Source organism: Hyperolius riggenbachi, chromosome 4 (genome assembly GCF_040937935.1).
Source record: "Hyperolius riggenbachi isolate aHypRig1 chromosome 4, aHypRig1.pri, whole genome shotgun sequence".
NCBI lineage: Eukaryota > Metazoa > Chordata > Amphibia > Anura > Hyperoliidae > Hyperolius > Hyperolius riggenbachi.
The window spans coordinates 464,153,104-464,180,003 of NC_090649.1; the positions used below are offsets into that span (position 1 = coordinate 464,153,104).

The 26,900-nt window shown below is 43.7% G+C and overlaps 1 protein-coding gene and 1 long non-coding RNA gene across 2 annotated transcripts in view; one reads left to right on the forward strand and one right to left on the reverse strand.

Moving 5' to 3' along the window:
• The window catches only part of LOC137504430 (calpain-2 catalytic subunit-like), an 88,818-nt gene that overhangs the window by 11,835 nt on the left and 50,083 nt on the right, over positions 1 to 26,900 (forward strand). Inside the window, exons 2-7 of the mRNA XM_068232843.1 lie at positions 2,836 to 2,905; positions 20,628 to 20,746; positions 21,772 to 21,905; positions 23,309 to 23,477; positions 25,816 to 25,899; positions 26,754 to 26,839. Coding sequence (XP_068088944.1) covers positions 2,836 to 2,905; positions 20,628 to 20,746; positions 21,772 to 21,905; positions 23,309 to 23,477; positions 25,816 to 25,899; positions 26,754 to 26,839 — 662 coding nt within the window. The remainder of the gene's footprint in view (positions 1 to 2,835; positions 2,906 to 20,627; positions 20,747 to 21,771; positions 21,906 to 23,308; positions 23,478 to 25,815; positions 25,900 to 26,753; positions 26,840 to 26,900) is intronic.
• LOC137504431 (uncharacterized) lies at positions 2,917 to 7,185 on the reverse strand. The gene is made up of 2 exons (XR_011019479.1): positions 6,939 to 7,185; positions 2,917 to 3,226 (listed from the first exon to the last, which is right to left on the reverse strand). It is a non-coding gene; the product is annotated as an uncharacterized lncRNA (long non-coding RNA).

Below are 26,900 nucleotides of genomic sequence, written 5' to 3' on the forward strand. Positions count from 1 at the left end.
AGTCTATAGGGGCCCCAAGCTGTCTGCCCTTTAAAAATGTAATGTGTCTGGAGTGACCAGGCTGCTGGCGTGTCGTAGTGCGGTGCTCAGGGTACTGGTGAGCCGAACGACAGGCAAGGAGGGCTGCGGGGCTGGGTATACATTACCTGATTCCGCAGCATTGGCCTGGTTTCCATGGTTTTCTTCCGTCTTTCCTTGCTTCCTTCCTTGAGATGGGACGCACCGTGGCTGGCCACAGCAGCGCTCTCCTCTACGTGACGCATGCATGTGGTCCGCATCCATGGCCTGAACCCCTCTTCAGAGTGTCTTCATTGTGTCCGTTGCACTGGACATTTCACATATAGCATCAGAGCCGGATCATCCACATGATGACTTGGGCAGGTGCCCAGGGCCTGATGGGCGCCCAGGAACCTGGCTGGCACCTTTTTCTGGTTAACCTTCTCCATCTTGCCTTACAGAAGAAGCCAGATCACGCAACAGTGAGGCTAGGTCCACACCTGTCCACTGCAGAACGGATCCGTTAAAAGCGGATCCGTTTATGTAAACATTTTTTTTTTCTCTCCGTTTTGAGAGAAATTGCTTTTTTATGCAAGGAAACGTCCCCAGCCCTGGCTGAAGACGGCTGATATTTTTAACATTGCTATCCGTGGCTCGGGTTTTGACCCATGTTTAAAAACGGAGCCACAGATACGTTTCCGGACCTAGTGTGAACTGGGCCTGAGACCCAAACCTGGCATCTTGCCCTGGGTTCCATTTCAAGCTAATCCTTCTCTGTGTAGCATTGCTATCATGACGTGTTCTGACTTCCAACCGCTAAATGCAAAAATCGTGCAAGTCCGTAGTGATGATAGTAATCCAATTACGATTACGCCAAATTTTGCGTAAATTTTCGCAATTACAGCCATGCGTAATTACGATTTGGACATTCAATTTCTGTAATTCATTTGTAATTTCGCACTGACTTCAGCAACCCAGAGCAAAACCTGGGTGGGGCTTGATTTGGTCTATTTTCAAGCTGTATAAATTTACATACAAATTTACATAACCCTGCATGAATTCGGAAATATTTGCATGTCATTGACCATCCCTATAGCTAACTGAGAAAACTGCATGTCAGTGATTGATTGAGATACAGTGGGTTGCAAAAGTATTCGGCCCCCTTGAAGTTTTCCACATTTTGTCACATTACTGCCACAAACATGAATCAATGTTATTGGAATTCCACATGAAAGACCAATACAAAGGGGTGTACACGTGAAAAGTGGAATGAAAATCATACATGATTCCAAACATTTTTTACAAATCAATAACTGCAAAGTGGGGTGTGCATAATTATTCAGCCCCCTGAGTCAATACTTTGTAGAACCACCTTTTGCTGCAATTACAGCTGCCAGTCTTTTAGGGTATGTCTCTACCAGCGGTGCACATCTAGAGACTGAAATTCTTGCACATTCTTCTTTGCAAAACAGCTCCAGCTCAGTCAGATTAGATGGACAGCGTTTGTGAACAGCAGTTTTCAGATCTTACCACAGATTCTCGATTGGGTTTAGATCTGGACTTTGACTGGGCCATTCTAACACATAGATATGTTTTGTTTTAAACCATTCCATTGTTGCCCTGGCTTTATGTTTAGGGTCGTTGTCCTCTTGGAAGGTGAACCTCTGCCCCAGTCTCAAGTCTTTTGCAGTCTCCAGGAGGTTTTCTTCCAAGTTTGCCCTGTATTTGGCTCCGTCCATCTTCCCATCAAGTCTGACCAGCTTCCCTGTCCCTACTGAAGAGAAGCACCCCCAGAGCATGATGCTGCCACCACCATATTTGACAGCGGGGATGGTGTGTTCAGAGTGATGTGCAGTGTTAGTTTTCCGCCACACATAGTGTTTTGCATTTTGGCCAAAAAGTTCTCTTTTGGTCTCATCTGACCAGAGCACCTTCTTCCACATGGTTGCTGTGTCCCCCACATGGCTTGTGGCAAACTGCAAACGGGACTTCTTATGCTTTCTGTTAACAATGGCTTTCTTCTTGCCACTCTTCCATAAAGGCCAACTTTGTACAGTACATGACTAATAGTTGTCCTATGGACAGAGTCTCCCACTTGAACTGTAGATCTCTGCAGCTCGTCCAGAGTCACCATGGGCCTCTTGACTGCATTTCTGATCAGCGCTCTCCTTGTTCGGCCTGTGAGTTTAGGTGTACGGCCTTGTCTTGGTAGGTTTACAGTTGTGGCATACTCCTTTCATTTCTGAATGATCGCTGGAACAGTGCTCCGTGGGATGTTCAAGGCTTTGGAAATCTTTTTGTAGCATAAGCCTGCTTTAAATTTTTCAATAACTTAATCCCTGACCTGTCTTGTGTGTTCTTTGGACTTCACGGTGTTGTTGCTCCCAATATTCTCTTAGACAACCTCTGAGGCCCTCACAGAGCAGCTGTATTTGTACTGACATTAGATTACATACAGGTGCACTCTATTTAGTCATTAGCACTCCTCAGGCAATGTCTATAGGCAACTGACTGCACTCAGATCAAAGGGGGCCAAATAATTATGCACACACCACTTTGCAGTTATTTGTTTGTAAAAAATGTTTGGAATGATGTATGATTTTCGTTCCACTTCTCACATGTACACCACTTTGTGTTGGTCTTTCATGTGGAATTCCAATACAATTGATTCATGTTTGTGGCAGTAATGTGACAAAATGTGGAAAACTTAAAGGGTTTCGAATACTTTTGCAACCCACTGTAATTATCCAAAATATGTAAACTTCCATTCTTCTCAGGTTGTTGTTTTTTTCTGCATTATCTGCACAGTACTATAATAGTGTTTGGTTTTTCTTCTAGGAATTGTGTTCCAACCCCCAGTTTATCTCAGGAGGGGCGACCCGAACAGACATTAAGCAAGGAGCGCTAGGTAAGACATGGCATTATCATTATAATTTTTATTAAAACCTCTCTTTAGGGACAAATGTCCTCTAGACTTGTCTGTACTCAGTGGCAGAGCTTTATTTTATCCATCTGGAAGCACCTTGATGTCCAATGAATTTCTGTAAGACACCTGCTCAGGACTCCAGGCACCAGCCGCTTCCTGCACCAGAGACTGTCTGTGCTACAGGCTGCAATCTTCTCACAGAGTTCAGTCTGTGCTCCACCCTCTTACACTCTGAAGAACAGGATGATGCAATCCAAGCAGCTGCCCCACTTAAAATGAAATCCTTTCCACTTGGTTTCATTACTGAAAAGATAACCAACCATAGAATTCTCAAGTATCAAAAAATCTTTCAGGAATATCTTAAAAAAACAAACCAAAAAACATTTATTTTTGAAGTGACATACAGTGGCTGAGCGGTTTGCAGTGTTAAGGTGCCTATTAATGGTACAATATTAATCGAATAATCGTATTTTTTATAAGATTATTCAGATTCTTTTGTATAAAAACACTGCTGGTTGGCTCATTCAGTCTTAAGTGATTGTTTCCTTAACCAGTTCACCCCCAAGGGGTTTTTACATTAACGGACCAGAGCAATTTTCACCTGTCAGTGCTCCTCCCTTTTTTCCCTAATCACTTTATTACTACTTATCACAAGAAAATGATCTATACCTTGTTTTGTTTGCCACCAATTACGCTTTTGTGTGGGTAGTACATTTTGCTAACAATTTATTTTTATTCTTAATGTGTTTTATTGGGAAAAATAAGAAAATAATGGAATAAATTCATTATTTCTCAGTTTTTGGCCATTATAGTTTTAAAATTAAACATTCTCCTGTGGATAAAACTGACACATTTTATTTGCCCAGTTGTCCCGTTTATTAAACCGTTTAAATTAAGTCCCCATCACAATGTATGGCGACAATATATTATTTTGAAATATAGGTGTTGTTTTTATGTTTTGTTTTGTTTTTGGCTGGTGCATAATTACAAGCCCTTATGTAGTAAAAGCAATTTTCCCTCATAAAATATGACCCCTTTCGCCTTTAGATCTGGCTTAATTCTACGTGGCATTGATTCAACAAGGTGCTAAAAGCATTAAATGTTGGCCCATATTGATAGGATAGCATCTTGCAGTTGATGGAGATTTGTGGGATGCACATCCAAGGCACGAAGCTCCCGTTCCATCACATCCCAAAGATGCTCTATTGGGTTGAGATCTGGTGACCGTGGGGGCCATTTTAGTACAGTGAACTCATTGTCATGTTCAAGAAACCAATTTGGAATGATTCGAGCTTTGTGACATGGTGCATTATTCTGCTGGAAGTAGCCATCAGAGGATGGGTACATGGTGGTCATGAAGGGATGGACATGGTCAGAATCAATGCTCAGGTAGCCCATGGCATTTAAACTATGCCCAATTGGCACTAAGGGGCCTAAAGTGTGCCAGGAAAACTTCCCCCACACCATTACACCACCAGCACCAGCCTGCACAGTGGTAACAAGGCATGATGGATCCATGTTCTCATTCTGTTTGCACCAAATTCTGACTCTATCGAGACTCATCAGACCAGGCAACATTTTTCCAATCTTCAACTGTCTAATTTTGGTGAACTTGTGCAAATTGTAGCCTCTTTTTCCTATTTATAGTGGAGATGAGTGGTACCCAGTGGGGTCTTCTGCTCTTGTAGCCCATCTGCATCAAGGTTGTGCGTGTTGTGGCTTCACAAATGCTTTGCTGCATACCTTGGTTGTAACGAGTGGTTATTTCTGTCAACGTTGCTCTTCTATTAGCTTGAATCAGTCGGCCCATTCTCCTCTGACTTATAGCATCAACAAGGCATTTTCACCCATAGGACTGCTGCATACTGGATGTTTTTCCCTTTTCACACCATTCTTTGTAAGACCTAGAAATGGTTGTGCGTGAAAATCTCAGTAACTGAGCAGATTGTGAAATACTCAGACCGGCCCCTCTAGCACCAACAACCATTCCTCGCTCAAAATTGCTTAAATCACCTTTCTTTCCCATTCTGACATTGTTTGGAGTTCAGGAGATTGTCTTGACCAGGACCACACCCCTAAATGCATTGAAGCAACTGCCATGTGATTGGTTGGTTAGATAATTGCATTAATGAGAAATTGAACAGGTATTCCTAATAATCCTTTAGGTGAGGGTATGTATGTGCCTGTATATGTCATTTTACTTTTTGGCCACAAGATGGCGCTAGTGAACACTCTCCCGTTATAGGAAGTGTTCACTTTTTTTTTTTTCATTTAACTACACTGTGTCCGCTTCCTGTTTTATGAATGGACGTGTCGCCTGATCGCGGTCACGTCCATTCATTCCAGGCATTGCGATTGGGTAGAGAACCGCTCGGTCCTCTTCCCCAATCACTGAACATGGAATCCCGACGGAAACGGCGGCGGGTGCAGCGCACACACGTGTGGAGCGGGGTCTGGAACGAGCAACGTATTAAAACGTCCTGTTGCCGTTAACAGGCTCAAAAATGGCGTTTTAATACAATACATTGTCATTAAGTGGTTAAATAAATGGACCATTGGCGTGGCGGTTTTTTTAGATACGATTGTAAGTTGGATTCTTTAATGCTGTGGATGGTTAAAGAAATCCTGAGCAGACATTAAAAATGGAATCTGAACTTACTTGGGGCTTCTTCCAGCCCCCTGTGCCCCGCGAGGTTCCTCGGCGTCTTCTGGGTCCACTCCATTCTGCCGCTGGTGGCTCCGGTAGTGCAACTTGTCTGAGAGTCGTGCACAACGGCGCATGTGCGGCCACCTGTGCGTCCGGCTCGATCACGCGCATGTTGCAGTGAGCAATCTGTGCAAACATGGTTCATTCTTTAGAGATCTGCGCATGCACAGAACACTCGCGCGCTACCACAGATGCCAGCCGGATAACCCAGAGGACACGGAGGGGCCTCATGGGTCACCGGTGGCTGGAGGAAGTCCCAGGTTAGTTCATATTACATTTTTATTGTTTGTTCAGGGTCCCTTTTAATAAAATGTTTTCTTTCAGCTCTTTTAAACTTCAACCTAAACAAACATACTGTCATTAAGTTAGTTATGTTAATTAAAATAGATAGGTAATATAATCTCTTACCCTCCCTGTTTTAAAAGAACAGGAAAAGGTTTGTGATTTCATGGGGGCAGCCATCTTTTTTCATGGGGGCAGCCATCCTTTTGGGTTGAGAGGAGGTGACAGAGAGCATGAGACACAGTTCCACCTGTCCTTTGTCCTGATCACCCTCCCAGCTGTGCGCTCTAGGCTTCAAATCTCAAATTCAAAATAAAAAAAACAAACAAATTTGCACCAAAACAGCAGAAGGAGAACAACAACATTAGAAATCCCATCATGCTTTGCACAGCATCAGGGGGAAAATAGATATAATAGATCTAAGTGCACTCCGGGCGGACGGATGGTGGATGGGAAAGCGGCACCCCACCTGTTTACACGCGCTGTCAAAAGGGCCCAGAAGTGAGTCTATGTATATGTTTTTATGCTGAATAAATTGGCGAAGTTTTTAGACGGAGTGCACTTAGATCTATTTACTCATATATTATACATTTGCTGGGAGCATCTGCACTTTAAGTAAAGGACACTGGGCATTTGGAAGGTGGATATCTAGCTTGGAACCTGTGATCGTGGTGGCCATTATTCAAACGCTTCAGACCTAATAATAATAATATAATTTGGGTCTATCTGGAAGCTGGTAAGCCTGCACTTTGAAGGGTGTTGGTGGAGGAATGAAGTAATGAAGTATCCTGTAGCGCTAAAGTTTTTATCTGGATGTTGACAAATTGACTCTAAACTTTATTTCAATCCTTTGCATTGATATATTTCTTATTTTCAAATGTTAGTATGAAGGAAAATGAATCAGAATAGAAAGGATCAGTGTGGTTTGAATTATATTTTTTGTGTGTGAAATATTTATGGTATGTGTGACTAGGGGCGTGGTTAGAGGCGTGGCTGGGGCGTGGCTTCAGTGTACCTCTTTCTTACCTGAGACAGTTGTGAGTTATGCTTTTATAGTCACTACGAAAGTGTTCTCTGAATATGTGAGGGCGCATTACTTCCCTTGAAGACGAGGTATTTCTGAAATGTTATCTATAATATGAACTCTGAGGCGATATTTCTTTAGCTCTTTGTGGAATTCTTTTGAAGTTACTCATCTGTTGAAATGAAGCCACCAGGCAGGTGGGTCTGTGAAGTATTTTCGGATAAGGGAGGAAACTGATGGTGAGCAGGAAGACCGCTCACAATGTGTGACTTCCTGTTATCAGTTGCCATAGCGCCGAGCACAACCTCAGTCTGTTCACAGTATGATTATCCCAGGACTGATGCTCTATACCCTAGTTTCTCAACGTGCGGTACGCGTACCCCAGGGGGTACTTCGGATGGTTCCAGAGGGTACTCAGGCTTGATATACTTAACCAAGAATAACAAATTTAGAGTTTTAGAAAATGATACATCTTATTTAAACAACACCAAATTAGTAAATTAGCTATTTAAAAGTAATAGTAAACACTTGGAAATTGTTTAGAACCAATTATCATGTACTACGATAAACATAAATTTGTCGAGGGGTACTTGTGATAATGTTTACTATGCTAGGGGGTACTTGGTGAGTACAGGGTTTTAAAAGGGGTACATACCAATAAAATGTTGAGAAACACTGCTCTATACAATACAGTATATAGCGGCACTCTGCCCCATAGCAACGCACAAACGCCACAGAGTACAATTATGGCACCATTTAAAGGGAACCTTAACTGAGAGGGATAGGGCTGTTTCCTTTTAAACAATACCAGTTGCTTGGCAGTCCTGCTGATCTCTTTGGCTGCAGTAGTGGCTGACTCACACACCTGAAACAAGCATGCAGCTAATCCAGTCTGACTTCAGTCAGAGCACCTGATCTGCATGCTTGTTGAGGGGCTGTGGTTAAAAGTATTAAGAGACACAGGATCAGCAGTAGAGTCAGGCAACTGGTATTATTTTAAAAGGAAAGGTTCCCTTTTAATGGAATAATTTTTTAAAAAAAGTGTTTTTTATGATAAAAATGGCTTAAAGAGAAACTCCGACCAAGAATTGAACTTTATCCCAATCAGTAGCTGATACTCCCTTTTTACATGAGAAATATATTCCTTTTCACAAACAGACCATCAGGGGGCGCTGTATGACTGATATTGTGGTGAAACCCCTCCCACAAGAAACTCTGGGGTCACACTTACCGGCTTTCGTACGCGTTTTCTGCACAGAAAAACTGACTTCAACTGAGAACTCATGTTAATCAATAAGCAAGGTCACACTTTAATGCAGATTTCGTATGCAGAAAAAAAAAATGACATCTTGCGCAATTTGTCAGTTTTCTCTATAAATTACATTAGCTGCTGTAAGATAGGGGTCACACTTGTCTTTCAGTTTTCTGCAAAGTGTAGAAACTGATAGACAAGTGTGACCCCTGCCTGAGTACGTACTCCTGGCAGTTTCCTGTCTGTGAACCTTGCTGCATTGTGGGAAATGGCTGTTTACAGCTGTTTCCAACTGCCAAAAAAACATGCAGCAGCTACATCACCTGCCAACAGTAAAAATGTCACCATGTAATAAATGTCAGAATGTAAATCAGGGATTTAAAATAGTTTACAATGGACAAACACTGACTAAATCATTTATACATAATTAGCACTTTTTTTTATTACATTTTCTTCACTGGAGTTCCTCTTTAAACTCCAATAGAGCTGCACATGTGATGTTGTTTTTTCTTTCTAGACAAGAATGGTCTTTCTGTTTCATCTTGCAGTCAAGTAATAAATGCATGTCTTTGCAACCATGACAGTGGTCTGGTACACAGACTGTTCACCAAAAACTCCCAGAAATGTTTACACACCCCACCCTGCTGGTCATATCAGACCACAGTGAGGATTGCTGTCAGGCTAGTAAACTTAAATGTTATTGCTATCTCCATACTGCGCTCATAGCAACAACTATTCTTGGGACAATGCCAATAGGTTGGTTTGGAAGTGAATACAGGTCTATTTGCACTAGGCCTATCCTTTTGGAGATAGATGTGGAGTCAGTGACATGACTATGTACTCTGTAAAGTGCTGCGGAAGATGTCCGTGCTCTATAAATACATAATAATATGGCAGGACACTAGACTAGGACTGGTAGGATTAGATTGTGAGCTCTCCTGAGGACAGTCAGTGACATGACTATGTACTCTGTAAAGTGCTGCAGAAGATGACAGTGCTATATCCTATACAATAATCTCCCTGTGTCTCTGCGTCCCATGTCCCTGTGTTTGCGCTACTGCGCATGTACCGCACTGACAGCTGTTGGGACAGGATAAGGATGGGGCGGCCGGGGGTGTGTGTTTGTGTGCGCGCGGCAGGCGCGCATGCACACTGACATGCAGCGGTGACAGACCTAGAGACATTTTTAAACTAGCTTAGGTGGACTAGTAAATGCATAATAATATGGTAGGACATTAGACTATGACTATGGTAGGATTAGACTGTGAGCTCCTCTGAGGTCAGTCAGTGACATGACTACGTTGACTGTAAAGTGCTGCAGAAGATGTCAGTGCTATATAAATACATAATAATATGGTAGGACAATATAATATGACTATGGCAGGATTAGACTGTGAGCTCCTCTGAGGTCAGTCAGTGACATGACTATGTTGACTGTAAAGTGCTGCAGAAGATGTCAGTGCTATATAAATACATAATAATATGGTAGGACAATATAATATGACTATGGCAGGATTAGACTGTGAGCTCCTCTGAGGTCAGTCAGTGACATGACTATGTAGACTGTAAAGTGCTGCAGAAGATGTCAGTGCTATATAAATACATAATAATATGGTAGGACGTTAGACTATGGTAGAATTAGATTGTGAGCTCTTCTGAGGACAGTCAGTGACATGACTATGTAATCTGTAAAGTGCTGCAAGATGTTAATACTACATAATAATAATAATAATAATAATAATAATAATATGCTAGGCCATAAATGCATAATAACAATACAGGTAAGGGGCTTCCATCAGTATTCACCATCAATATTCACATCAAACATCAGAATGGGAGAAAGCTAATGTATACAAGCATAGAAGTTTGACAGCCTCCATGTTTGTATAGAGCTTTCTCTGAAATGAGTTTCGTATTCTCATTACTCAGGAAGAGGCTTTTAGCCAAACACAGCCTTGTAAAGCATTTTGTCTGCATGGCCTGAATCAATACTGTCAATTTGCTGCAGCACGATGTACGTAGGAGGCCTCACCTCTGATAGCAGTCCATTATGTACGTCTCCGGTGAGTTCAGCTTACCCCAGCAAGAATGAGCCGGAGGCCATTAATATTCAGCAGCTCTGAGTGGAGAACTATCTGCCGGGGATTCACCAGGACTTAACACACATCCTATTAGTGACTCCAGCTCCTGATCTCTGTCTGATCCTGCTGCTTGTCCTCTGTGTCATGTTGGTCCTCACTGGTGTCTCCTGGAAGAAAGATACAGACCAGGCAGGACAGAACACCTGATCTGCATACTTGTTCCAAAAAGAGTGATTTATACAGGGCAGCACGGTGGCTTAGTGGTTAGCAGTTCTCCCCATGTCTGCTTGGGGTTCCCCTGGGCACTCCAGTTTCCTCCCACAACCCAAAAATACATACAGATAAGTTAATTGACTTCCCCCTAAAATTGTCCCTAGACGTACGATACATACACTGCATGATATAGATATAGACATATGACTATGGTATGGATTAGATTGTGAGCGAAGCAGAACAAAAAGTTGTAAATTTGGGCGCTCCATGCGTTGCCATAGGCCGCAATATGAATTACGGCTATAGCAGTGCTCCGAAGCTAATTTGGGCGCTGTCAGAAGACGGCGCCCAAATTACTTAAAAACAGTGTAATTCGTCTGCCAGCAATAGCTGGAAGCCGAATTACCTCTTTTCCCCCTCCACACATGGACTGTGCGGATAGTAATTAACACCGCCGGGACTTTTGCAGCAGCAGGGTGAGCCGTTTATCGGCCTTATCCTGTAGCCAAATTTGCTGCCACCATTTTTACATGTATGCATTGAGACCCCCCCTTTAGGGACAGTTCATGGCTAGCTAGATACAGAGCAGGGACAAGGTCCTCCAGCACCCAAGGCTTAGACACCAAAGTGCGCCTCTCCATCCCTCCCACCCCAGCCGTCACACACTGATTGCTATTAGACTAAGAGGGGCCCCAACACCTTAATCTCTAGTTATCTGGCTTGCAGTCACTGCTATGTATCCCCTTTTCTTATTTCTCTCTGCTTCAAACACAATAGGGGAATGATAGCTGAGTGAGTTGTGCGCCCCCTCCTACACTGCGCCCTGAGGCTGGAGCCTCTCTCACCTCTGCCTCGGCCCAGCCTGGCTAGATAGATAGATAAATACTCTATACCAGTGGTCTTCTCAAACTAAGGCCCGTGGGCTGAATGTGGCCCCCTGAGGCTTTTTCACTGGCCCCCCAAACACAATGGCCCACATATAGAATAGCAGTGCTGGCACCACCAATCCACATACAGACAGTAGAAGCCAGTGAGCAGTCATTTTCTGGCTTCCAATCCAATTCTGCATCAGGTGACCTGCTATCCAACTGGACGGCAGGTTGTCGCCTGAGTATGCTTCACTGTCTGGTGCACAAAGATGTTCTTCGGGCGCCGCATGACTGAATGGTTGCTGCTGGGAGTTCTCCTCTGGGCATGATTAGGGGAGAATAAATACCTAGATTCAATGCAATGTTTTTCAACATCATTTTATGTATGTTGCAGCCCCCCAGCAGTCTGAAGTATGTTGACCCGGCCCTTAACTGAAAAAAATTGGGGACCCCTGCTCTATACAGCGCTGCAGAAAATGCCAGTGCTATATAAATGCTAAATAAAGTGTTTTCACAAAATACAAGTACCTAGGGTGACCAGATGGGACTCGGCTAGAAACAAGCAACACATACAGCCAAAGAGGAAGACAAAAATTACCAAACATATTTTCCAACTCCACGGTTACCACAAAAGTAGTTAGTTTAACAAGAAACTTACAAAATTAAAACTTGAATGTTGTTTTGTAATAAACTAAATAATGTCTTTATAAACAAAAAGTGTGTTTAGGCCTATGTCCTGTCATACTCCTCAGATGATTCAACTTTCCAGCATGTAGGATGTGAATTCTTGAACTAGTGACAATCAACCGCTATCTTCTGCCCGTTGTGCTGTCAGACGTTACTAGAATATAAAACTGTGTTGCCACACCCACTACTTGATATTGTAATTATTGATGACGTGATAAACTAATGTAATGTCACGCGGATTAATCGAGTATGGCTGAATGTGGCTCATTCTCCGTATATACAGTATCCTATGTAATTAGTGAAAATGGAGGACATTTTGACCCATTTTTGGAATGCTTGGAGGACGGAGGATACTATGGCCTCTATTCATAAAGCATTCCCACATGCGGTAATGCTCAAAACAGCTGACTTTACCGAGCACTTAGCAAAGTGTCCATTCATAAAAGCTGTTTCCGCTTGAAAAGCTGACATTCCTGAGCAGTGCGGGAAATTACCGCCTTGTGCGGAGATTATCACAACACATGTCACTAATGTCAATTCATAAAGATTAGAGCAAGCAGAATTGGGACAGAGAATACCAAATCGGCTGTTTAGAAAAGGAGATAAGCCAGCGATAACAGGCAATGGAGACAGACCTCCCAGGCAGCAGCAGCAGTGAGAACAGAACAAAAAAGGCTTTCCGGAATACCCAGGCTGTGTTTTTTAACCTCTTGGTTACCTGTTTTCAGATAAGTTTCACATCAGAAAGCGTGCATGTGTAACATTTCTTGAAGTTCTTCTAAGCTGCGGCAATTAGATTTTTTGGAAAGACTATTAGACAGATTCGGAGAAGATTCAGGGCAAGGAGAGGCAGTTTTTTAAAAAAAAATGCACATCTAAAGGGAAGTTGGGGCTGCCTCCTTTATAGTAACTCTGTCTCAGCACAGAGAAAATGTATCAACTCAGCCAGCACCGCTAGTTTAGTTCGGGAATCCCCTGACCTTTTATCGCAAGTGTAAACATTTTTATGAATTAGCACACAAAAGTCTAAAATACCAATGCGGTGTTTTCCCTCCAAGATGTTTTTTAACGCAAACATTTTATGAATAGAGCCCAATATGTTAAACAAAGAGGAAATCTCTTCCTTTTGGAAGACATCCGGTCACCCTGTGAATATCCAGAGTTGGCAACCTTCATTCTCTTGTGGCACTCTTAGGCAGCCCTGAAGATTGTCCCTCCGATCTTCAGCTGCATTTTTGCGTTTTTGCCTTTTGCGTTTTTTGTGTTTTTGTTTTTACACATTTTTATGGGATTTTTTGCACTGTGATATATTTTTTTTTTTCCCTGCATACCAATTACAGTATTCTATATGAGCTTTTATGTACCAATAATTAACTTAACTTAAAATTCACGTGCATTTTCGCATACTGAATGCAAATGTTCTGTGTTTCCTTTGATTTGCATTGATACGGTAACTGAAACATCTGTTGCAAAAAAAAGCATACATATTGGCCAAATTTTTTTCTGCAGAGAATTCTTATCCGAAATTTGCAAAACAACGCAAGGGGTCAGAAATTAATAGACAGGGTCCTGGACACCCACCCGATCCTAGGCAATTGCCTAGACCCGCCTTGTGTGTGATTTACTCTGTTTAGAGTAAGTAATTTGAACCATTTTTGTTTGACCATTCCCTGCAGTCATTGTGAAAAATTTGCCCTAGACAGACCTAAACTTTTGTACTCTCTGAACAGAGTTTGTATGTTCTCCCCGTGTCTGTGTGGGTTTTCGTCGTGCACTCTGGTTTCCCCCCACATCCCAAAAACATGCAGATAAGTTAATTGGCTTCCCCCCAAATTGGCCCTAGACTAGGATACATACACTACACAATACATACATAGACATATGACAGTGGGATTAGATTGTGAGCCCCATTGAGGGACAGTTAAGTGACAAGACAATATACCATATATACTTGCATATAAGCCGACCCACGTATAAGCCGAGTTACCCACTTTTCCCTTAGAAACCAGGAAAAAGTGATTGACTTGCATATAAGCCTCCCCCCAGTATAGCCCACTCCCCATAGCCAGATGTGCCCCCAGTACAAGTCGGCACCCTTTGCCAAAGCCAGATGTGACCCAAGGATGATACAGTTGTGTCTCAGGACTCCACTAGCTGGCATCATAGATATGAGACACAGCGATTGCCACACAGGAAGAATCCCCGATCATTGCACCGCTGACACGTAGCTTGCACGCTCCGCTCCACAAGCCGGGGGACACAGGTAGTCCTGAGCAGCGCACTCTGCACACCATGTTGCAGGGGATGGGGGGGCACGGACACAGCAGGGAGCCAGCTGGCAAGAGCAGGATCACTAGTGCACGATCCTTACACTCCTTTGTCAGTAACAAAATCTGCTCCCCATCCATTCTGTTCAATTGATTAACATATAAGCCGAGGGGGTAACTTTTCAGCACATTTTTTGTGCTTAAAAATTAGGCTTATACGAGAGTATATACAGTACTCTCTATAGCGCTGTGGAATATGTCAGCCCTATATAAATACTAAAATAATAAAAATATTTGCAGCTTCTTTTTTCTCAATAAAAGTTTTATATAGCAATGGTGTCTGAAAGAGAGACTTAGGCTGTTTAACTCATTTTTAGCTTTCCTTTATTGTAATTTGATTGGTTATTATCCTGCTTTCTGGACAGAAAGGTTGATTTGTGGTGACTGCATTGCAATGACGCCACATTTCAATGTCCCTGCCTTTATGAAAAGTACAATTGCCTCATCTGTGAGATTGTGAAATCTGTCCATCGAGTTTGGCTGCAGAGTTGGCTGTCACACGGACACACCTCACCTGGGAAATGTAGCCAGGCTCAGTGTAATGTCATGTGATTGGTCTGTACTGTGGCTGTGACATGGGGAGGGGTGGGGGGAGCCCCGCAGCAGGTGGCAGGTGTGGCGTCCCTTCCTTGCTCTTCTCATTTAGCACTGAAGGGATTGAGTGACCTCTGCGTGAGAAAGGCTATAGAAAACTGATGCCTGCAGGCATTGAATATGAGACGACTCCCACATCTGAGACTCGGTACAAAACACTCAGCAAAGATGCATAGAAACCACGAAAATAGATTATTATTCCATCTCTGTGTGCTGCTTGCTCAACAAAGGCTCGTTTGACTAAAGCAAACCTGTCAGGTGAACAAATGATGTTTTTAAACAAACAGTCCTGTAGAAGTACAGACACCAGAGGTGGACTGCAATTACTAGGTGCAAAGCAATAACCATAACAGCTGCTATGGGGCCCAGGAGGAATTACAGGCCAAATCTGGCCCGTAGAGCTGTCAAATTTGTCCCCCAAGGTTTCCCCACTTTGCATTATGTTTGGCCAACTCCAGACCACCAGAAAAGTTATACTGAAGGTGAAGCCCCAGATCACCAGGGAATGGGGGGGGGGGGGGGCTCAGCACTAGACACTAGGGAACTGTAAGGGGGAGAGAGGGAGTCACCAGACACCAGGGAACTGTATGAGAGAGGGAGGACCACTAGACACTAGGGAATTGTAAAGTGGAGGGAGAACCACTAAGCACCAGGGAACAGTATAGGGGAGGGTGGGTGCCTCTAGACACCAGTGACCTGTATAGGAGACCAGGGGACTGTATAAGGGAGGGAGGAAGCATTAGACATTAGGGAATTGTATAGGGGAAAGAGGAGGGCCACTAGTCACCAGGGAACTGTAGGGGAGAGGGGACATTAGACAGCAGGGAGCTTTATAAGGGAGGTAGGTGGCCACTAGACATTGAGGTTGCCCCCAAATTGGCTCCAGTGTTCCGTTTCTGCCCACTTTGTATTTGAGTTTGACAGCCCCGCAATAGAGGGAGAGGTGAGTCGTCACAGGACAACGCACATCACTGGAGTCCGGTGGAGCAGGTGAGGGACGCACGTGTTCCGGTCGTGAATACTCTGCATTATATGCTGGAGGAGCACAGGATGGGGGAGGGGCATGCACCGGGACACGGGACCATACCTCCCAACCCGGGACAGTCTTGGGCAAATCGGGACGCTTGGGAGATATGCAACATATACATTTTGTCCCAGCATAAAGTTCACTGTTTTTTTTCCTGTGTTGCCATCAGCAGAGCAGGTAATTTGTAAACAGTAGGTGGTAAAATCTGACAGGTTTGGGATTAGCCATGTACATTTGTGCAGCTAATCTACTTGATCAGTTTGCAAAGCGAATGTAGGAGCAGTAAAGCAACGTCCCCACCCAGATGTGGTGGAAAGGACTGATCATTGTACATTCTTCCTCGTGTCTCCCTCCCACCCCTCCTGTGACTGCAGCGTGTTGGGGATTTTCCATCAGGCTGGAATGTAGCTGAGTAGTTAGTTCTACAATATTCCAGCAGACACAGGCCTCCCATTCATGACATCAGTCACCCCTCTCGCCACAAATCACAGGACTCTGCAGGCAGCTGATACAGAACTGTGTACACATTCGTAGGAAAGTGCATCACAACATAAATTAAAGCTGAAATTGCTGTGTAACCCAATTGTTTGGAGTTATTCAAAGTAACTGCGCTGTCTTGAATTATTTGTGCAAAGGAATGTCTGCGTTTGCATTATTGCATAGCTCATAACTGTCCCTTTTTGGAGGGAGTCCCTTTTTGGAAACCAAATCCCTGTCCCTTTTTTTTTGTCCCACTTTCAGAACTGATGTACAGATCTATGTAAATATGTTATTTTTTTCTGCTGAAAAAATGTTTTAAATTGACTCTCTAAACTTTATTCTCATCCATCCGTTAAATGACAGGTCATGTATTTCTTACTTTCAAATATTAAAGTGGACCTGAACTCTTGCACAGGACAGAAGGAAAACCTAGAGAAATGCACCCTGTATGTGTTTAGAGAGGTTAGCCTGTCTAATCCCCCCCTCATCTGTGACAAGTGTAAATTGATCTCTCCCAGTGTCAGCTTTGCTGCCTCGGCAGAGCAGGTAATTTGTAAACACAGGATGTTAACCCTATGTCTGTTTCCATGAAAGCAGGAAGTAGGCACACTGCAGATTTATTGCAGGATTTGTATCGGCAGTAACAAAGAAATGTTTTTTCTTTAAATGTGATTATGTTGTTGCTTATCTTTTTTAGAGCAAGGCGGAAGTTCTGAGTGTAAGTCCGCTTTTAAAATGCTTCCTAATCCATAGATGCCTATGTACCCTCTACCTAATACACTATTGTCATAGACTTCTGCTGGATTTGTCCTGGCTGCAGTCATACCTGATGGGCAGGAACTCTGAGTTCAGATTAGATTTTGGAATGTAGGACATGGAACGCCTTACCCAAAAACTGCTCCGTCTGGTTTGATACCGCAGCCTTTCAATGATTACTAGCTCAGATGCATTGTAAATTATTCAGGTTCAGTGTGTGTGTGTGTGTGTGTGTGTGTGTGTGTGTGTGTGTGTGTGTGTGTGTGTGTGTACATGCATAGGGGTGTGTGTGTGTACATGCATAGGGGGGTGTGTGTGTGTGTGTGTGTACATGCATAGGGGTGTGTGTGTGTGTGTGTGTGTGTGTGTGTGTGTGTGTGTATACATGCATAGGGGTGTGTGTGTGTGTGTGTGTGTGTGTGTGTGTGTGTGTGTACATGCATAGGGGTGTGTGTGTGTGTGTGTGTACATGCATAGGGGTGTGTGTGTGTGTGTGTGTGTGTGTGTGTGTACATGCATAGGGGTGTGTGTGTGTGTGTGTGTGTGTGTACATGCATAGGTGTGTGTGTGTGTGTGTGTGTGTGTGTATACATGCATAGGGGTGTGTGTGTGTGTGTGTGTGTGTGTGTGTGTGTGTGTGTGTGTGTGTGTGTGTGTGTGTGTGTACATGCATAGGGGTGTGTGTTTTATTAAGGCTCGGTCCACACGTTTTTTTGGCCTGGACCAAAACCAAAGCCATGGATTCCGGGGTTAAAAAATAGCAGCCATTTTATTATTTTTATTATTTAGTATTTATATAGCGCCGACATCTTCCGCAGGACTGTACAGAGTATATATAGTCTTGTCACTAATTGTCCCTCTGAAAAGCTCACAATCTAGTCCCTACCATAGTCATATGTCTATATTGTGTAGTATATGTATTGTAGTCTAGGGACAATTTAGGGGGGAAGCCAATTAACTTATATGTATGTTTTTGGGATATGGGAGGAAACCTGAGTGCCCGGAGGAAACCCACACAGAAACGGGGAGAACATACAAACTCCTTGCAGATGTTGACCTGGCTGGCATTCGAACCAGGGACCCAGCGATGCAAGGCAAGAGCGCTAACCACTATGCCACCGTGCTACCCATTTTCACACACTTCAAAAAAACGGATCAGCGGGATCCGGTTTAAAAAAACTGACCGGAGAGTGCGGATTTGCTGGATTTTCACGGACCCCGGATACACGCACGGGCAATGAAGGGCAATGCAAAAACGGATCTCCCTCTCCACAGAGAACTTTGCACATAAAAACGGAGGGAGAACCAGATTGCCTTGCCCTAGCTAGCCTGGAGGGTGTAGCAGCAAGGAAGGGGGAGCAGCGGGCATAGCGGTGGGGAGGGAGGTCGGCCCCCCCTCACCTGTGGCTCCCCCCGATTGTGCTCCCCCTCCAGCTAGTTTCGCTATGCCAGCAGCGAGCAGGAAAGCAATTACCTACTTCCTTTTGCGTTCCACTGCTTGCCGAGTTACTTCCTGCAATGCTGCCCGCTGAAGTACAGAGGGCAACAGTGCAGGTAGTCACGCGGCAAACGGTCTAACACAAGGAAGAAAGTAGATAATTGCTTTCCCGCTCGCTGCTGATTAGGGAAAAAAGCAGAAGGGGGGGCCCAGTTGAGGGAGGGGGCTCCAACACCCCCCCCCCCCCCTCCCCACCGCTGTTGCCAGCTGCCCCCCTTCAGCTTGGCAGCCCCCCCACACACACACACACCAATGGCCACGGGACATGGACACGGTTTTTATTTTTTTTTTAAACGTAAACGGACTGGAAACGTGCTGCAAAAGGGCAGAACGGATCTGTTTGTGACGTTCCGGTTTTTGAAAAACGGGAGCGCAGATTGCGTTCTGCAACCGCACTAGTGTGGACCGACCCTTATTCAGGATACCGACTTTTACAGTAATTTTCCTAGTTTCAGCATCAGAAAAACATCCTATATCTATATATTGTTTTATATTGGTATTTAGCCCCGCCCTCCCAGTGATTCTTAGCATAGGCTGTTTAGCTATGCGGAATTCTCCATACAGAGCATTCTGTGAGGCCAGGAATTATTTTCACTGGCTTTGGGATTCTCAGAAAAAAAAACATTCTGCAGAGATCACCTGACAGAACTAAAGATTTCGCCCCCTGTGATGAATTTCAGAATGTAAATCAAAGAGAGGGCAGATTTTACAATGGGCAATTACTGACTAAATCATTTTACGAATGACTATTGTAACAAAAAAAACAAGCAATTTTATTCATTCTGTTATTTTCACAATAGTTCCTTTTTAACCCTCCTGTTGGTCTATTAGAAACCGCCAGGGGGCAGCGCAGCACTATTTTTAATTAATTTATTTTTTTAAATCATGTAGCGAGCCCAGGGCTCGCTACATGATAGCCGCTGCTCAGCGGTATCCCCCCGCCCGCTTTGATCGCCTCAGGCGATCTTTGATCAGGAAATCCCGTTCAAAGAACGGGATTTCCTGAAGGGCTGGGCGGGATGACGTCTAAGGGAGTCCCGATCCACCCCTCATCGCTGCCTGGCCAATCACAGGGTCTGGGGTGGGGGGGCGGCACGACGATCTTGCGCGGAGCGGCGGCGATCGGAATGCACACGCAGCTAGAAAAGTGCTTGCTGCGTATTGCAAAAAAAAAAATGATGCAAATCGGCCCAGCGGGGCCTGAGAAATCCTCCTGCGCGGCTTATCCGCCAGGAAGGTTAAAGGACAACTGAAGTGAGAGATACCGTACATGGAGGCTGCAATATTTATTTCCTTTTTAAGCCATGCCAGTTGCCTGGCAGCCTGCTGATCTATTTGCCTGCAGTAGAGTCTGTATAACACCAGAAACAAGCATGAAGCTAATCTTTCAGATCTGATGATAATGTCAGGAAAAACCTGATCTTCTGCATGCTTGTTCAGGGGCTATGGCTAAAAGTATTAGAGGCAGAGGATCAGCAGGATAGCCTGGTATTGCTTAAAGTGGACCTGAACTCAGAACTTCATCTCTGCTCTAAATGATGTGCAACAGCATAATAAACTTTCAAGAAAAACATTTCTTTGTTACAGCTGATACAAATCCTGCTATAAATCTGAAGTGTATCTACTTCCTGCTCTCATGGAAGCAGTTATATTGTTAATAACCTGTGCTTTCCAATTAGCCTGTCTGCCGAGAGGGAATTAGACAAGCTAAATGTTCTAAATACATGCAGGGTGATTGCTCTCTGTTTTCATTCTGTCCTGTGCAAGAGTTTGAGTCCACTTTTAAAGGAAATAAATATGGCAGCCTCCATATCCCTCCCACTTCATTTATTGGTGAGAGTTGATGATGGAACACACGTGTTGGTGCAGAAGTAACTGTTTAACCATTTCCTCCATCTTCCCTGCAGGTGACTGCTGGTTACTGGCTGCCATCGCTTCTCTCACCCTCAACGATCAAATCCTGTACAGAGTGGTCCCTAAAGACCAGAGCTTCCAGGAAAACTATGCGGGGATCTTCCACTTCCAGGTAAACCAGGACGGAGCAGCATCTGGAACTGGCTTTTTATATAAAATGATGACACAGTAACATGGTTTTAAAGGGAACCTAAACTGAGAAGGATATGGATGTTTCCTTCTAAACAATACCAGTTGCCTGGTAGTCCTGATGATCTCTTTGCTGCGATTGTGGCTGAATCACACACCTGAAACAAGCATGCAGCTAATCCAGTCTGACTTCAGTCAGAGCACCTGACCTGCATCCTTGTTCAGGGGCTGTGGCTGAAATTACTAGAGACACAGGATCAGCAGGAGAGTCAGGCAACTGGTATTATTTTAAAAGGAAAAATACATGCCCTACTCAGTTTAGGTTCCCTTTAAGTGTATGGGCAGTTATAATTACCTTTCCACTACCATGCTTTACAGTTTGTATTGAGATCTTCTGCTGAAAGGCAAACTTTGTATTTTTGCCAAACATGTCATTTGATACCATGGCCAGATAACTATATCGCTCCATTGTCTGTCCAGAACACGTTGTTCCAATCTGCATAATCTTGACCTGATCGATGTTTGTCCTACACTCAAAAACGTTTCTCCCGTCACATCACAATTTGGCACATATTCTCCAGTTGTAGAGTTGTGGAATGCTTGGTAACATCAGGGTTAGTGTACAGGGCAGGCAGGGAGTGTGAGGCAAGGAGGCAGGCCACATGGCAGTTCAGCACACCTGTTGTCAGTTACCGCAAAAGGGATCAGAGGGGAGGGGCCATGGAGGATTATTTATTTTATGTAATTGGTGGGTTTTTCCCCCTCTAGGTTTGTTATATTTTACCTGTAAACTTTTTGTTAACAAAGGAAAGGAGGCGAGTCAAGCTCACAACCTTTTTAAGGCTTGTTTTTGCAAAGGGGGCGGGGTAAAGGAAAAGACACAGAGTAGGTATAAGGATGAGATAGGTTGGAGGGAGTCAGAGTAGGTCTGGCAGGTGAGGGCAAATTTTAAGAATACTCTTTTAAACTGTATACTGAATAGTAAGTGATATTTGCTTTGTGTTTCAGTTCTGGCAGTTCGGTGAATGGGTGGATGTGGTTATTGATGACCGTCTCCCAACCAAAGATGGGGAACTTGTCTTCGTTCACTCAGCGGAGGGGAATGAATTCTGGAGCGCACTGATGGAGAAAGCCTATGCTAAGTAAGTGCAGGACACAAAGGGGTCCTCTGCCCCGTTTACCCGTAATGGATAATGAATCCACCCAATGGATAGAAAGTATATCCTCTTTTAATAAGGTTTTTTACTATTCTCAAAGATTTGCATGCTACGTTGTGGGACTTTACTCCTGTTTTGAATAGCATGGTTTACTATGTGTGGCTTGTTTTTTCTTTGTTTTGTTTTTTTTATTATTGCTGCCTAAGACCTCAACTCACTCCTGGAACAAAATGTGAGATGGAGGATGCATCAACGTAATGGTTTGCAGTGGGTGTGCTGTACGCAATAACTTTATACAAGATGAGGAAGAAAGCTGGCGATCTGGGTTGTATGTGCTACTCCTGTACAGGGGTTTGTTTGCATGCAGTATGGTCCTGTACTATATATGGAACTTTTTATGTTTGTTGTTATTTTGGGCATTGCTGAAACCTGTTTGCTATTGGCCAGCTTGCTGCGGTTGTTGATTTATTGGCAAATAGGAAAACACAAAAAGAAATCTTGCAAATTACTTCTGTTCTGTGCAAGAAAACTAATTGGAACCAAACAGAGAAATATGAACTGCAACTCCACAACTGAATAAAAACATACAAGCAAGTTAAAACCAGTGTACAAATTCACAACGCAGACTCCGGCTTTGACTCCAAGACTCGGTCTCCGACTCCTATCTATTGTCTGTGCAGAACGTCCTTGATTCGCTAATGTCAAATATATAACTTGTAAAATAGCTGGTCAGGAGCTGAGGCAATACAGGCAGAATGAGGTGACTCCACCCACAGAATGAAAACTTGGTTCCTGTAGTCTATCACGTGATCAAAATTTCAAGGCATGTACAATAGCTTCAGAATCCTAATCCCTAACCCCCCGCCATCCCTCCTCCCCACTGAACTCTGTAGGAACTGCACTGTCCTATTTAGCTTGCTTTGTAAACACATTTGAGCACAGCATAGATTGTATTTCAGCAGCTTCAGCAAAGGGGTGAGGTGTATTTCCCTTCTAAGCCTCCTGTCACACTGAACTACCCTCAGCCAATCAGTGAGGAGCAGGAATATGGGAGGGGAGATAACAAGCTTCCCTCTCCCCGGCAATGTACCAGAATAGAGCCAGGCTAACTGAGATAAGATTTGTTATGGCAGAAACATTTATGATTATATTGGAATGTTTGCAGTGCAGATTGCATGTAGACTACATAATAAACTCAAAGCAGTGGGTAAATAGAATTTGATTTTATGGCTGATAGAGGTTATATACCTTTCCCCCACTCTACATATGCTATACATAGAGATACATTGGAATATTATGTATGTTTTTTTATACTCCATATAAATTGGGCAGAGATCTCCTAAGATTCAGCTGTGTCCTAATCCTGTCTTCTGTGTGCCAATATGCAGGCTGAACGGATCCTACGAAGCGCTGTCCGGAGGGGCCACCACGGAGGGGTTTGAGGATTTCACGGGGGGTCTGGCAGAGTGGTACGAACTGAAAAAAGCCCCAAACGACCTGTTTAAGATCATCCAGAAAGCTCTGAAGACTGGATCTCTGCTGGGCTGCTCCATAGATGTAAGTGTGTCCTCCAATATCAAGCCTTCCACACACGCCAGATGGAATTCAGGGGAAAGCAAACGATATACTATACGATATACTGATGATCCTGAGTGATGCATACGGTGCACGATGCTGTACAGACAGGAGTTCATAAGCATCAGATGGCGGTGTGGGCTCACATCTGTACACACTATCCATCACTAATGATTGTTTCATTAAAGCGTTCTGACGTGTAAAATGGTTGAAACCAGAGATCTTTTATCATTACATTTCGCCATCACTGTCAGTATATTTTTCTTTCGTTTATTTGGCTGATAATTTTGCGGTCCATTGTTTGTTTTTAGCTACTTTTATCAAGACAAGGCACAGAACATTTATATCTGGCTTTTCTCCTGTTAACTCAAGACGCCAGAGCTGCAGCCACTAGGACGCGCTTTATAGGCAGTAGCAGTGTTAGGGAGTCTTGCCCATGGTCTCCTTACTGAATAGGTGCTGAACAGGAAGAGCTGAGGTTGGAACCCAGGTCACCTGTGTCAGAGGCAGAGCCCTAAACCACCATAACACTATCCAGCCACAGCTAGTGTGAGTACAAGGCTTTACTCCGGGAAAATTCCTACAAATAGCCATTAGCTCTAAGGAATCCATTTTCAAGTTAAAGAGGAACTCCAGTGAAAATAATGCAGTTAAAAAAAAGTGCTTCATTTTTGTAGTATTTATGTAAAAATGATTTAGTCGGTGTTTTCCCATTGTAAAATCTTTTCTCTCCCTGATTTACATTCTGACATTTATCACATGGTGCCATTTTTACTGCTGGCAAGTGATGTCAGTGGAAGGAGATGCTGCTTGCTTTTTTGGCAGTTGGAAACCACTGTAAACAGCTGTTATTTCTCACAATGCAATAAGGCTCCCACAGTGTGATGTCAGAACCATGGTCTTGACATCATACTGTGGGAGGGGTTTCACCACAATATCAGCCATACAGAGCCCCCTGATGATCCGTTTGTGAAAAGGAATAGATTTCTCATGGGAAAGGAGGTATCGGCTGCTGATTGGGATGAAGTTCAATTTTTGGTTGCAGTTTCTCTTCAAGTCTAAGGGCCCGTTTCCACGTGTGCGTTTCCCTGCATGCAACCTTGGATGTGGAATCGCAGCCTATTGAAATCCGCTGCTTCCGAAATCGCATGCGGGGAAAAAATAGTACTTGCTGCATTTTTTTTCAAACATGGCATCTGAATTCCCATAGCCTTGAATGGTACAGCTAGAGGGAATTTGATGCAAATTCACATTACTTGGAGCTTCTTCGAGCCCTAGCAGTCTATCAAGTCTCTCGCTGTAGTTGTGATTCCCTCCAGGGTGGCGCTATTCCATCTGAATTCCCCCCCCCCCCCCCCCCCACCTCGGTTTTCCTTCAGAGAGACCTCGGCTCAAATTCTTAGATATCCAGCGGATTCAAACAGTGGTGGGCTTTGTTATTTAAGTGGGGCTTAATTGTCTATTGGACACATTGCAAGACTCACTACCATGCTTCCTCCTACAAGCCAGAAGGAGGAAGTGCATGGTAGTGAGTCTTGCATCACGTCCAATAGGAGGCGTGCAAGACTTTTGAAACGCATAGAAGGCAGCGGACTTATGGGTAAGTAACCCCCTCTCTCCCAGCCACACACCTGAGGCAATTAAGCCTCATTTAAATCACGAATTGCCTGTCAAACAACACTTCAGAAAACAAGATTATTGCTTTCACATATGCACAGACATGTGAATAAGCCCCTCAGCCAGCGGCAAAGCCTATCTCATAAAGGAGTCCCTATGCTATCACATCCTACACATAGATTAAAATCGAAGTACCTTGAATAGAATGCTGGGCATACACGGCTCAATTTTGCCGCTTGACTCTCCCGCCCGATCGATTCCCCGCTCGATTCTGCAGGCAATTCTCTTATCTTCCGCTTGTTTTTCTTATCTTTTTCCATTGTCCTCAATACAGAATCGAGCGGGGAAACGGTCGGGCGGGAGATCGGACGTGTCGGAAATTATCTATCGAGCCATCTAAATGACTCAGAATCGAACCGTGTATTCCCAGCATAAGTCTGGCGGGTCCTAACAAAGTGTGAGAGCAGTAATATGTACCCTCCTGCATCCTGATCTGAGGTCAGCAGAACTCTGCTGTTCCATTTCATCAGTTTCTTCCTTTCAACTGCAAAGGATCTTGTTGTGTTTGATCTGTAGAGATGAAAGAGCCAGCCTGGTGTCCAGCACACAAGCACACGCCCTGGAATGTGTATTGTGATGTTATGCTGAATATTATCTTTGTGCAGCCATGTGAAAACTGTATTGTTACTTTTGTGTTTTGTAGATCACAAGCGCAGCTGAGACGGAGGCCATCACCTTCCAGAAGCTGGTGAAAGGCCACGCCTACTCCGTGACTGCCGCAGAAGAGGTGAGCGCCCTCTAGGGAGAGAAACTTGTATAGACATTACTTATCAAAAAGAACCCAGGCCTTATTTATTAACTGAGGATGCCAAAGTAGGCGTTGGAACTTTCCCAGTTTAGGCTGGGTGCACACTTGTCAGTGCGTAAAAGGTTGCGTTTTCTATCATGTGCGTTTTTGTGTTTTTAATGCGTTTTTTGTGCGTTTGCATTTTTTACGCATATGCGTTTTTCTAGAGTTTTGCATGCGTTTCAATGCATTTGCGGGTCGCATATACAAAACGCATATGCATTTTGTATTTATTTTCCATGTATTTTTCTATTGCGTTTTATGTAAATCACTAGGAAGACAACAAGAAAGCAGAAATGCATCAAAAAACAATAAAAAAGCATATAAAAACACATGAAAAATGCATGAAAAGCGCATTACATTGCGTTACCATTGACTTTCATTATGTGCATTTTTGAGGAGTTTTTGAAAATCCTTTAACAAAACCAGCGTTTTTAAAACCGCATGTTACAAAACACATACAAAACGCATATGAGTTTTTTGATGCACCCAATTGACTATCATTGCAGGCAAAAACCCTGCGTTTTCCACAACACTGGCGTTTCTGCTAAGTGTGTTCCCAGCCTCAGGCACAATTTTTTCCGACTTACTTAAATATTATCTAACACATTAAAATGTTTGTATGTATGTATGTATGTATGTATGTATGTATGTATGTATGTTCAAAACTTCAATTGTCAGGTCACCTAGTGGGACCCAGGAACTAATTTTAACATCTCTTATAGCTAACTTTTTTTCGTTAAACGTTTGTACTGTAGGTTTTCAGTTTTATAAATAGTTTTAACCCAAAACAGGTGGACTACAGAGGACGTCAGGAGAAGCTGATACGAATCCGGAATCCATGGGGGGAGGTGGAGTGGACCGGAGCCTGGAGTGACAAGTAAGCAGTGATGTGGGCGTGGTTATTACAATTTAGAGGTGGGGCTGAGAGAAGTCCACAA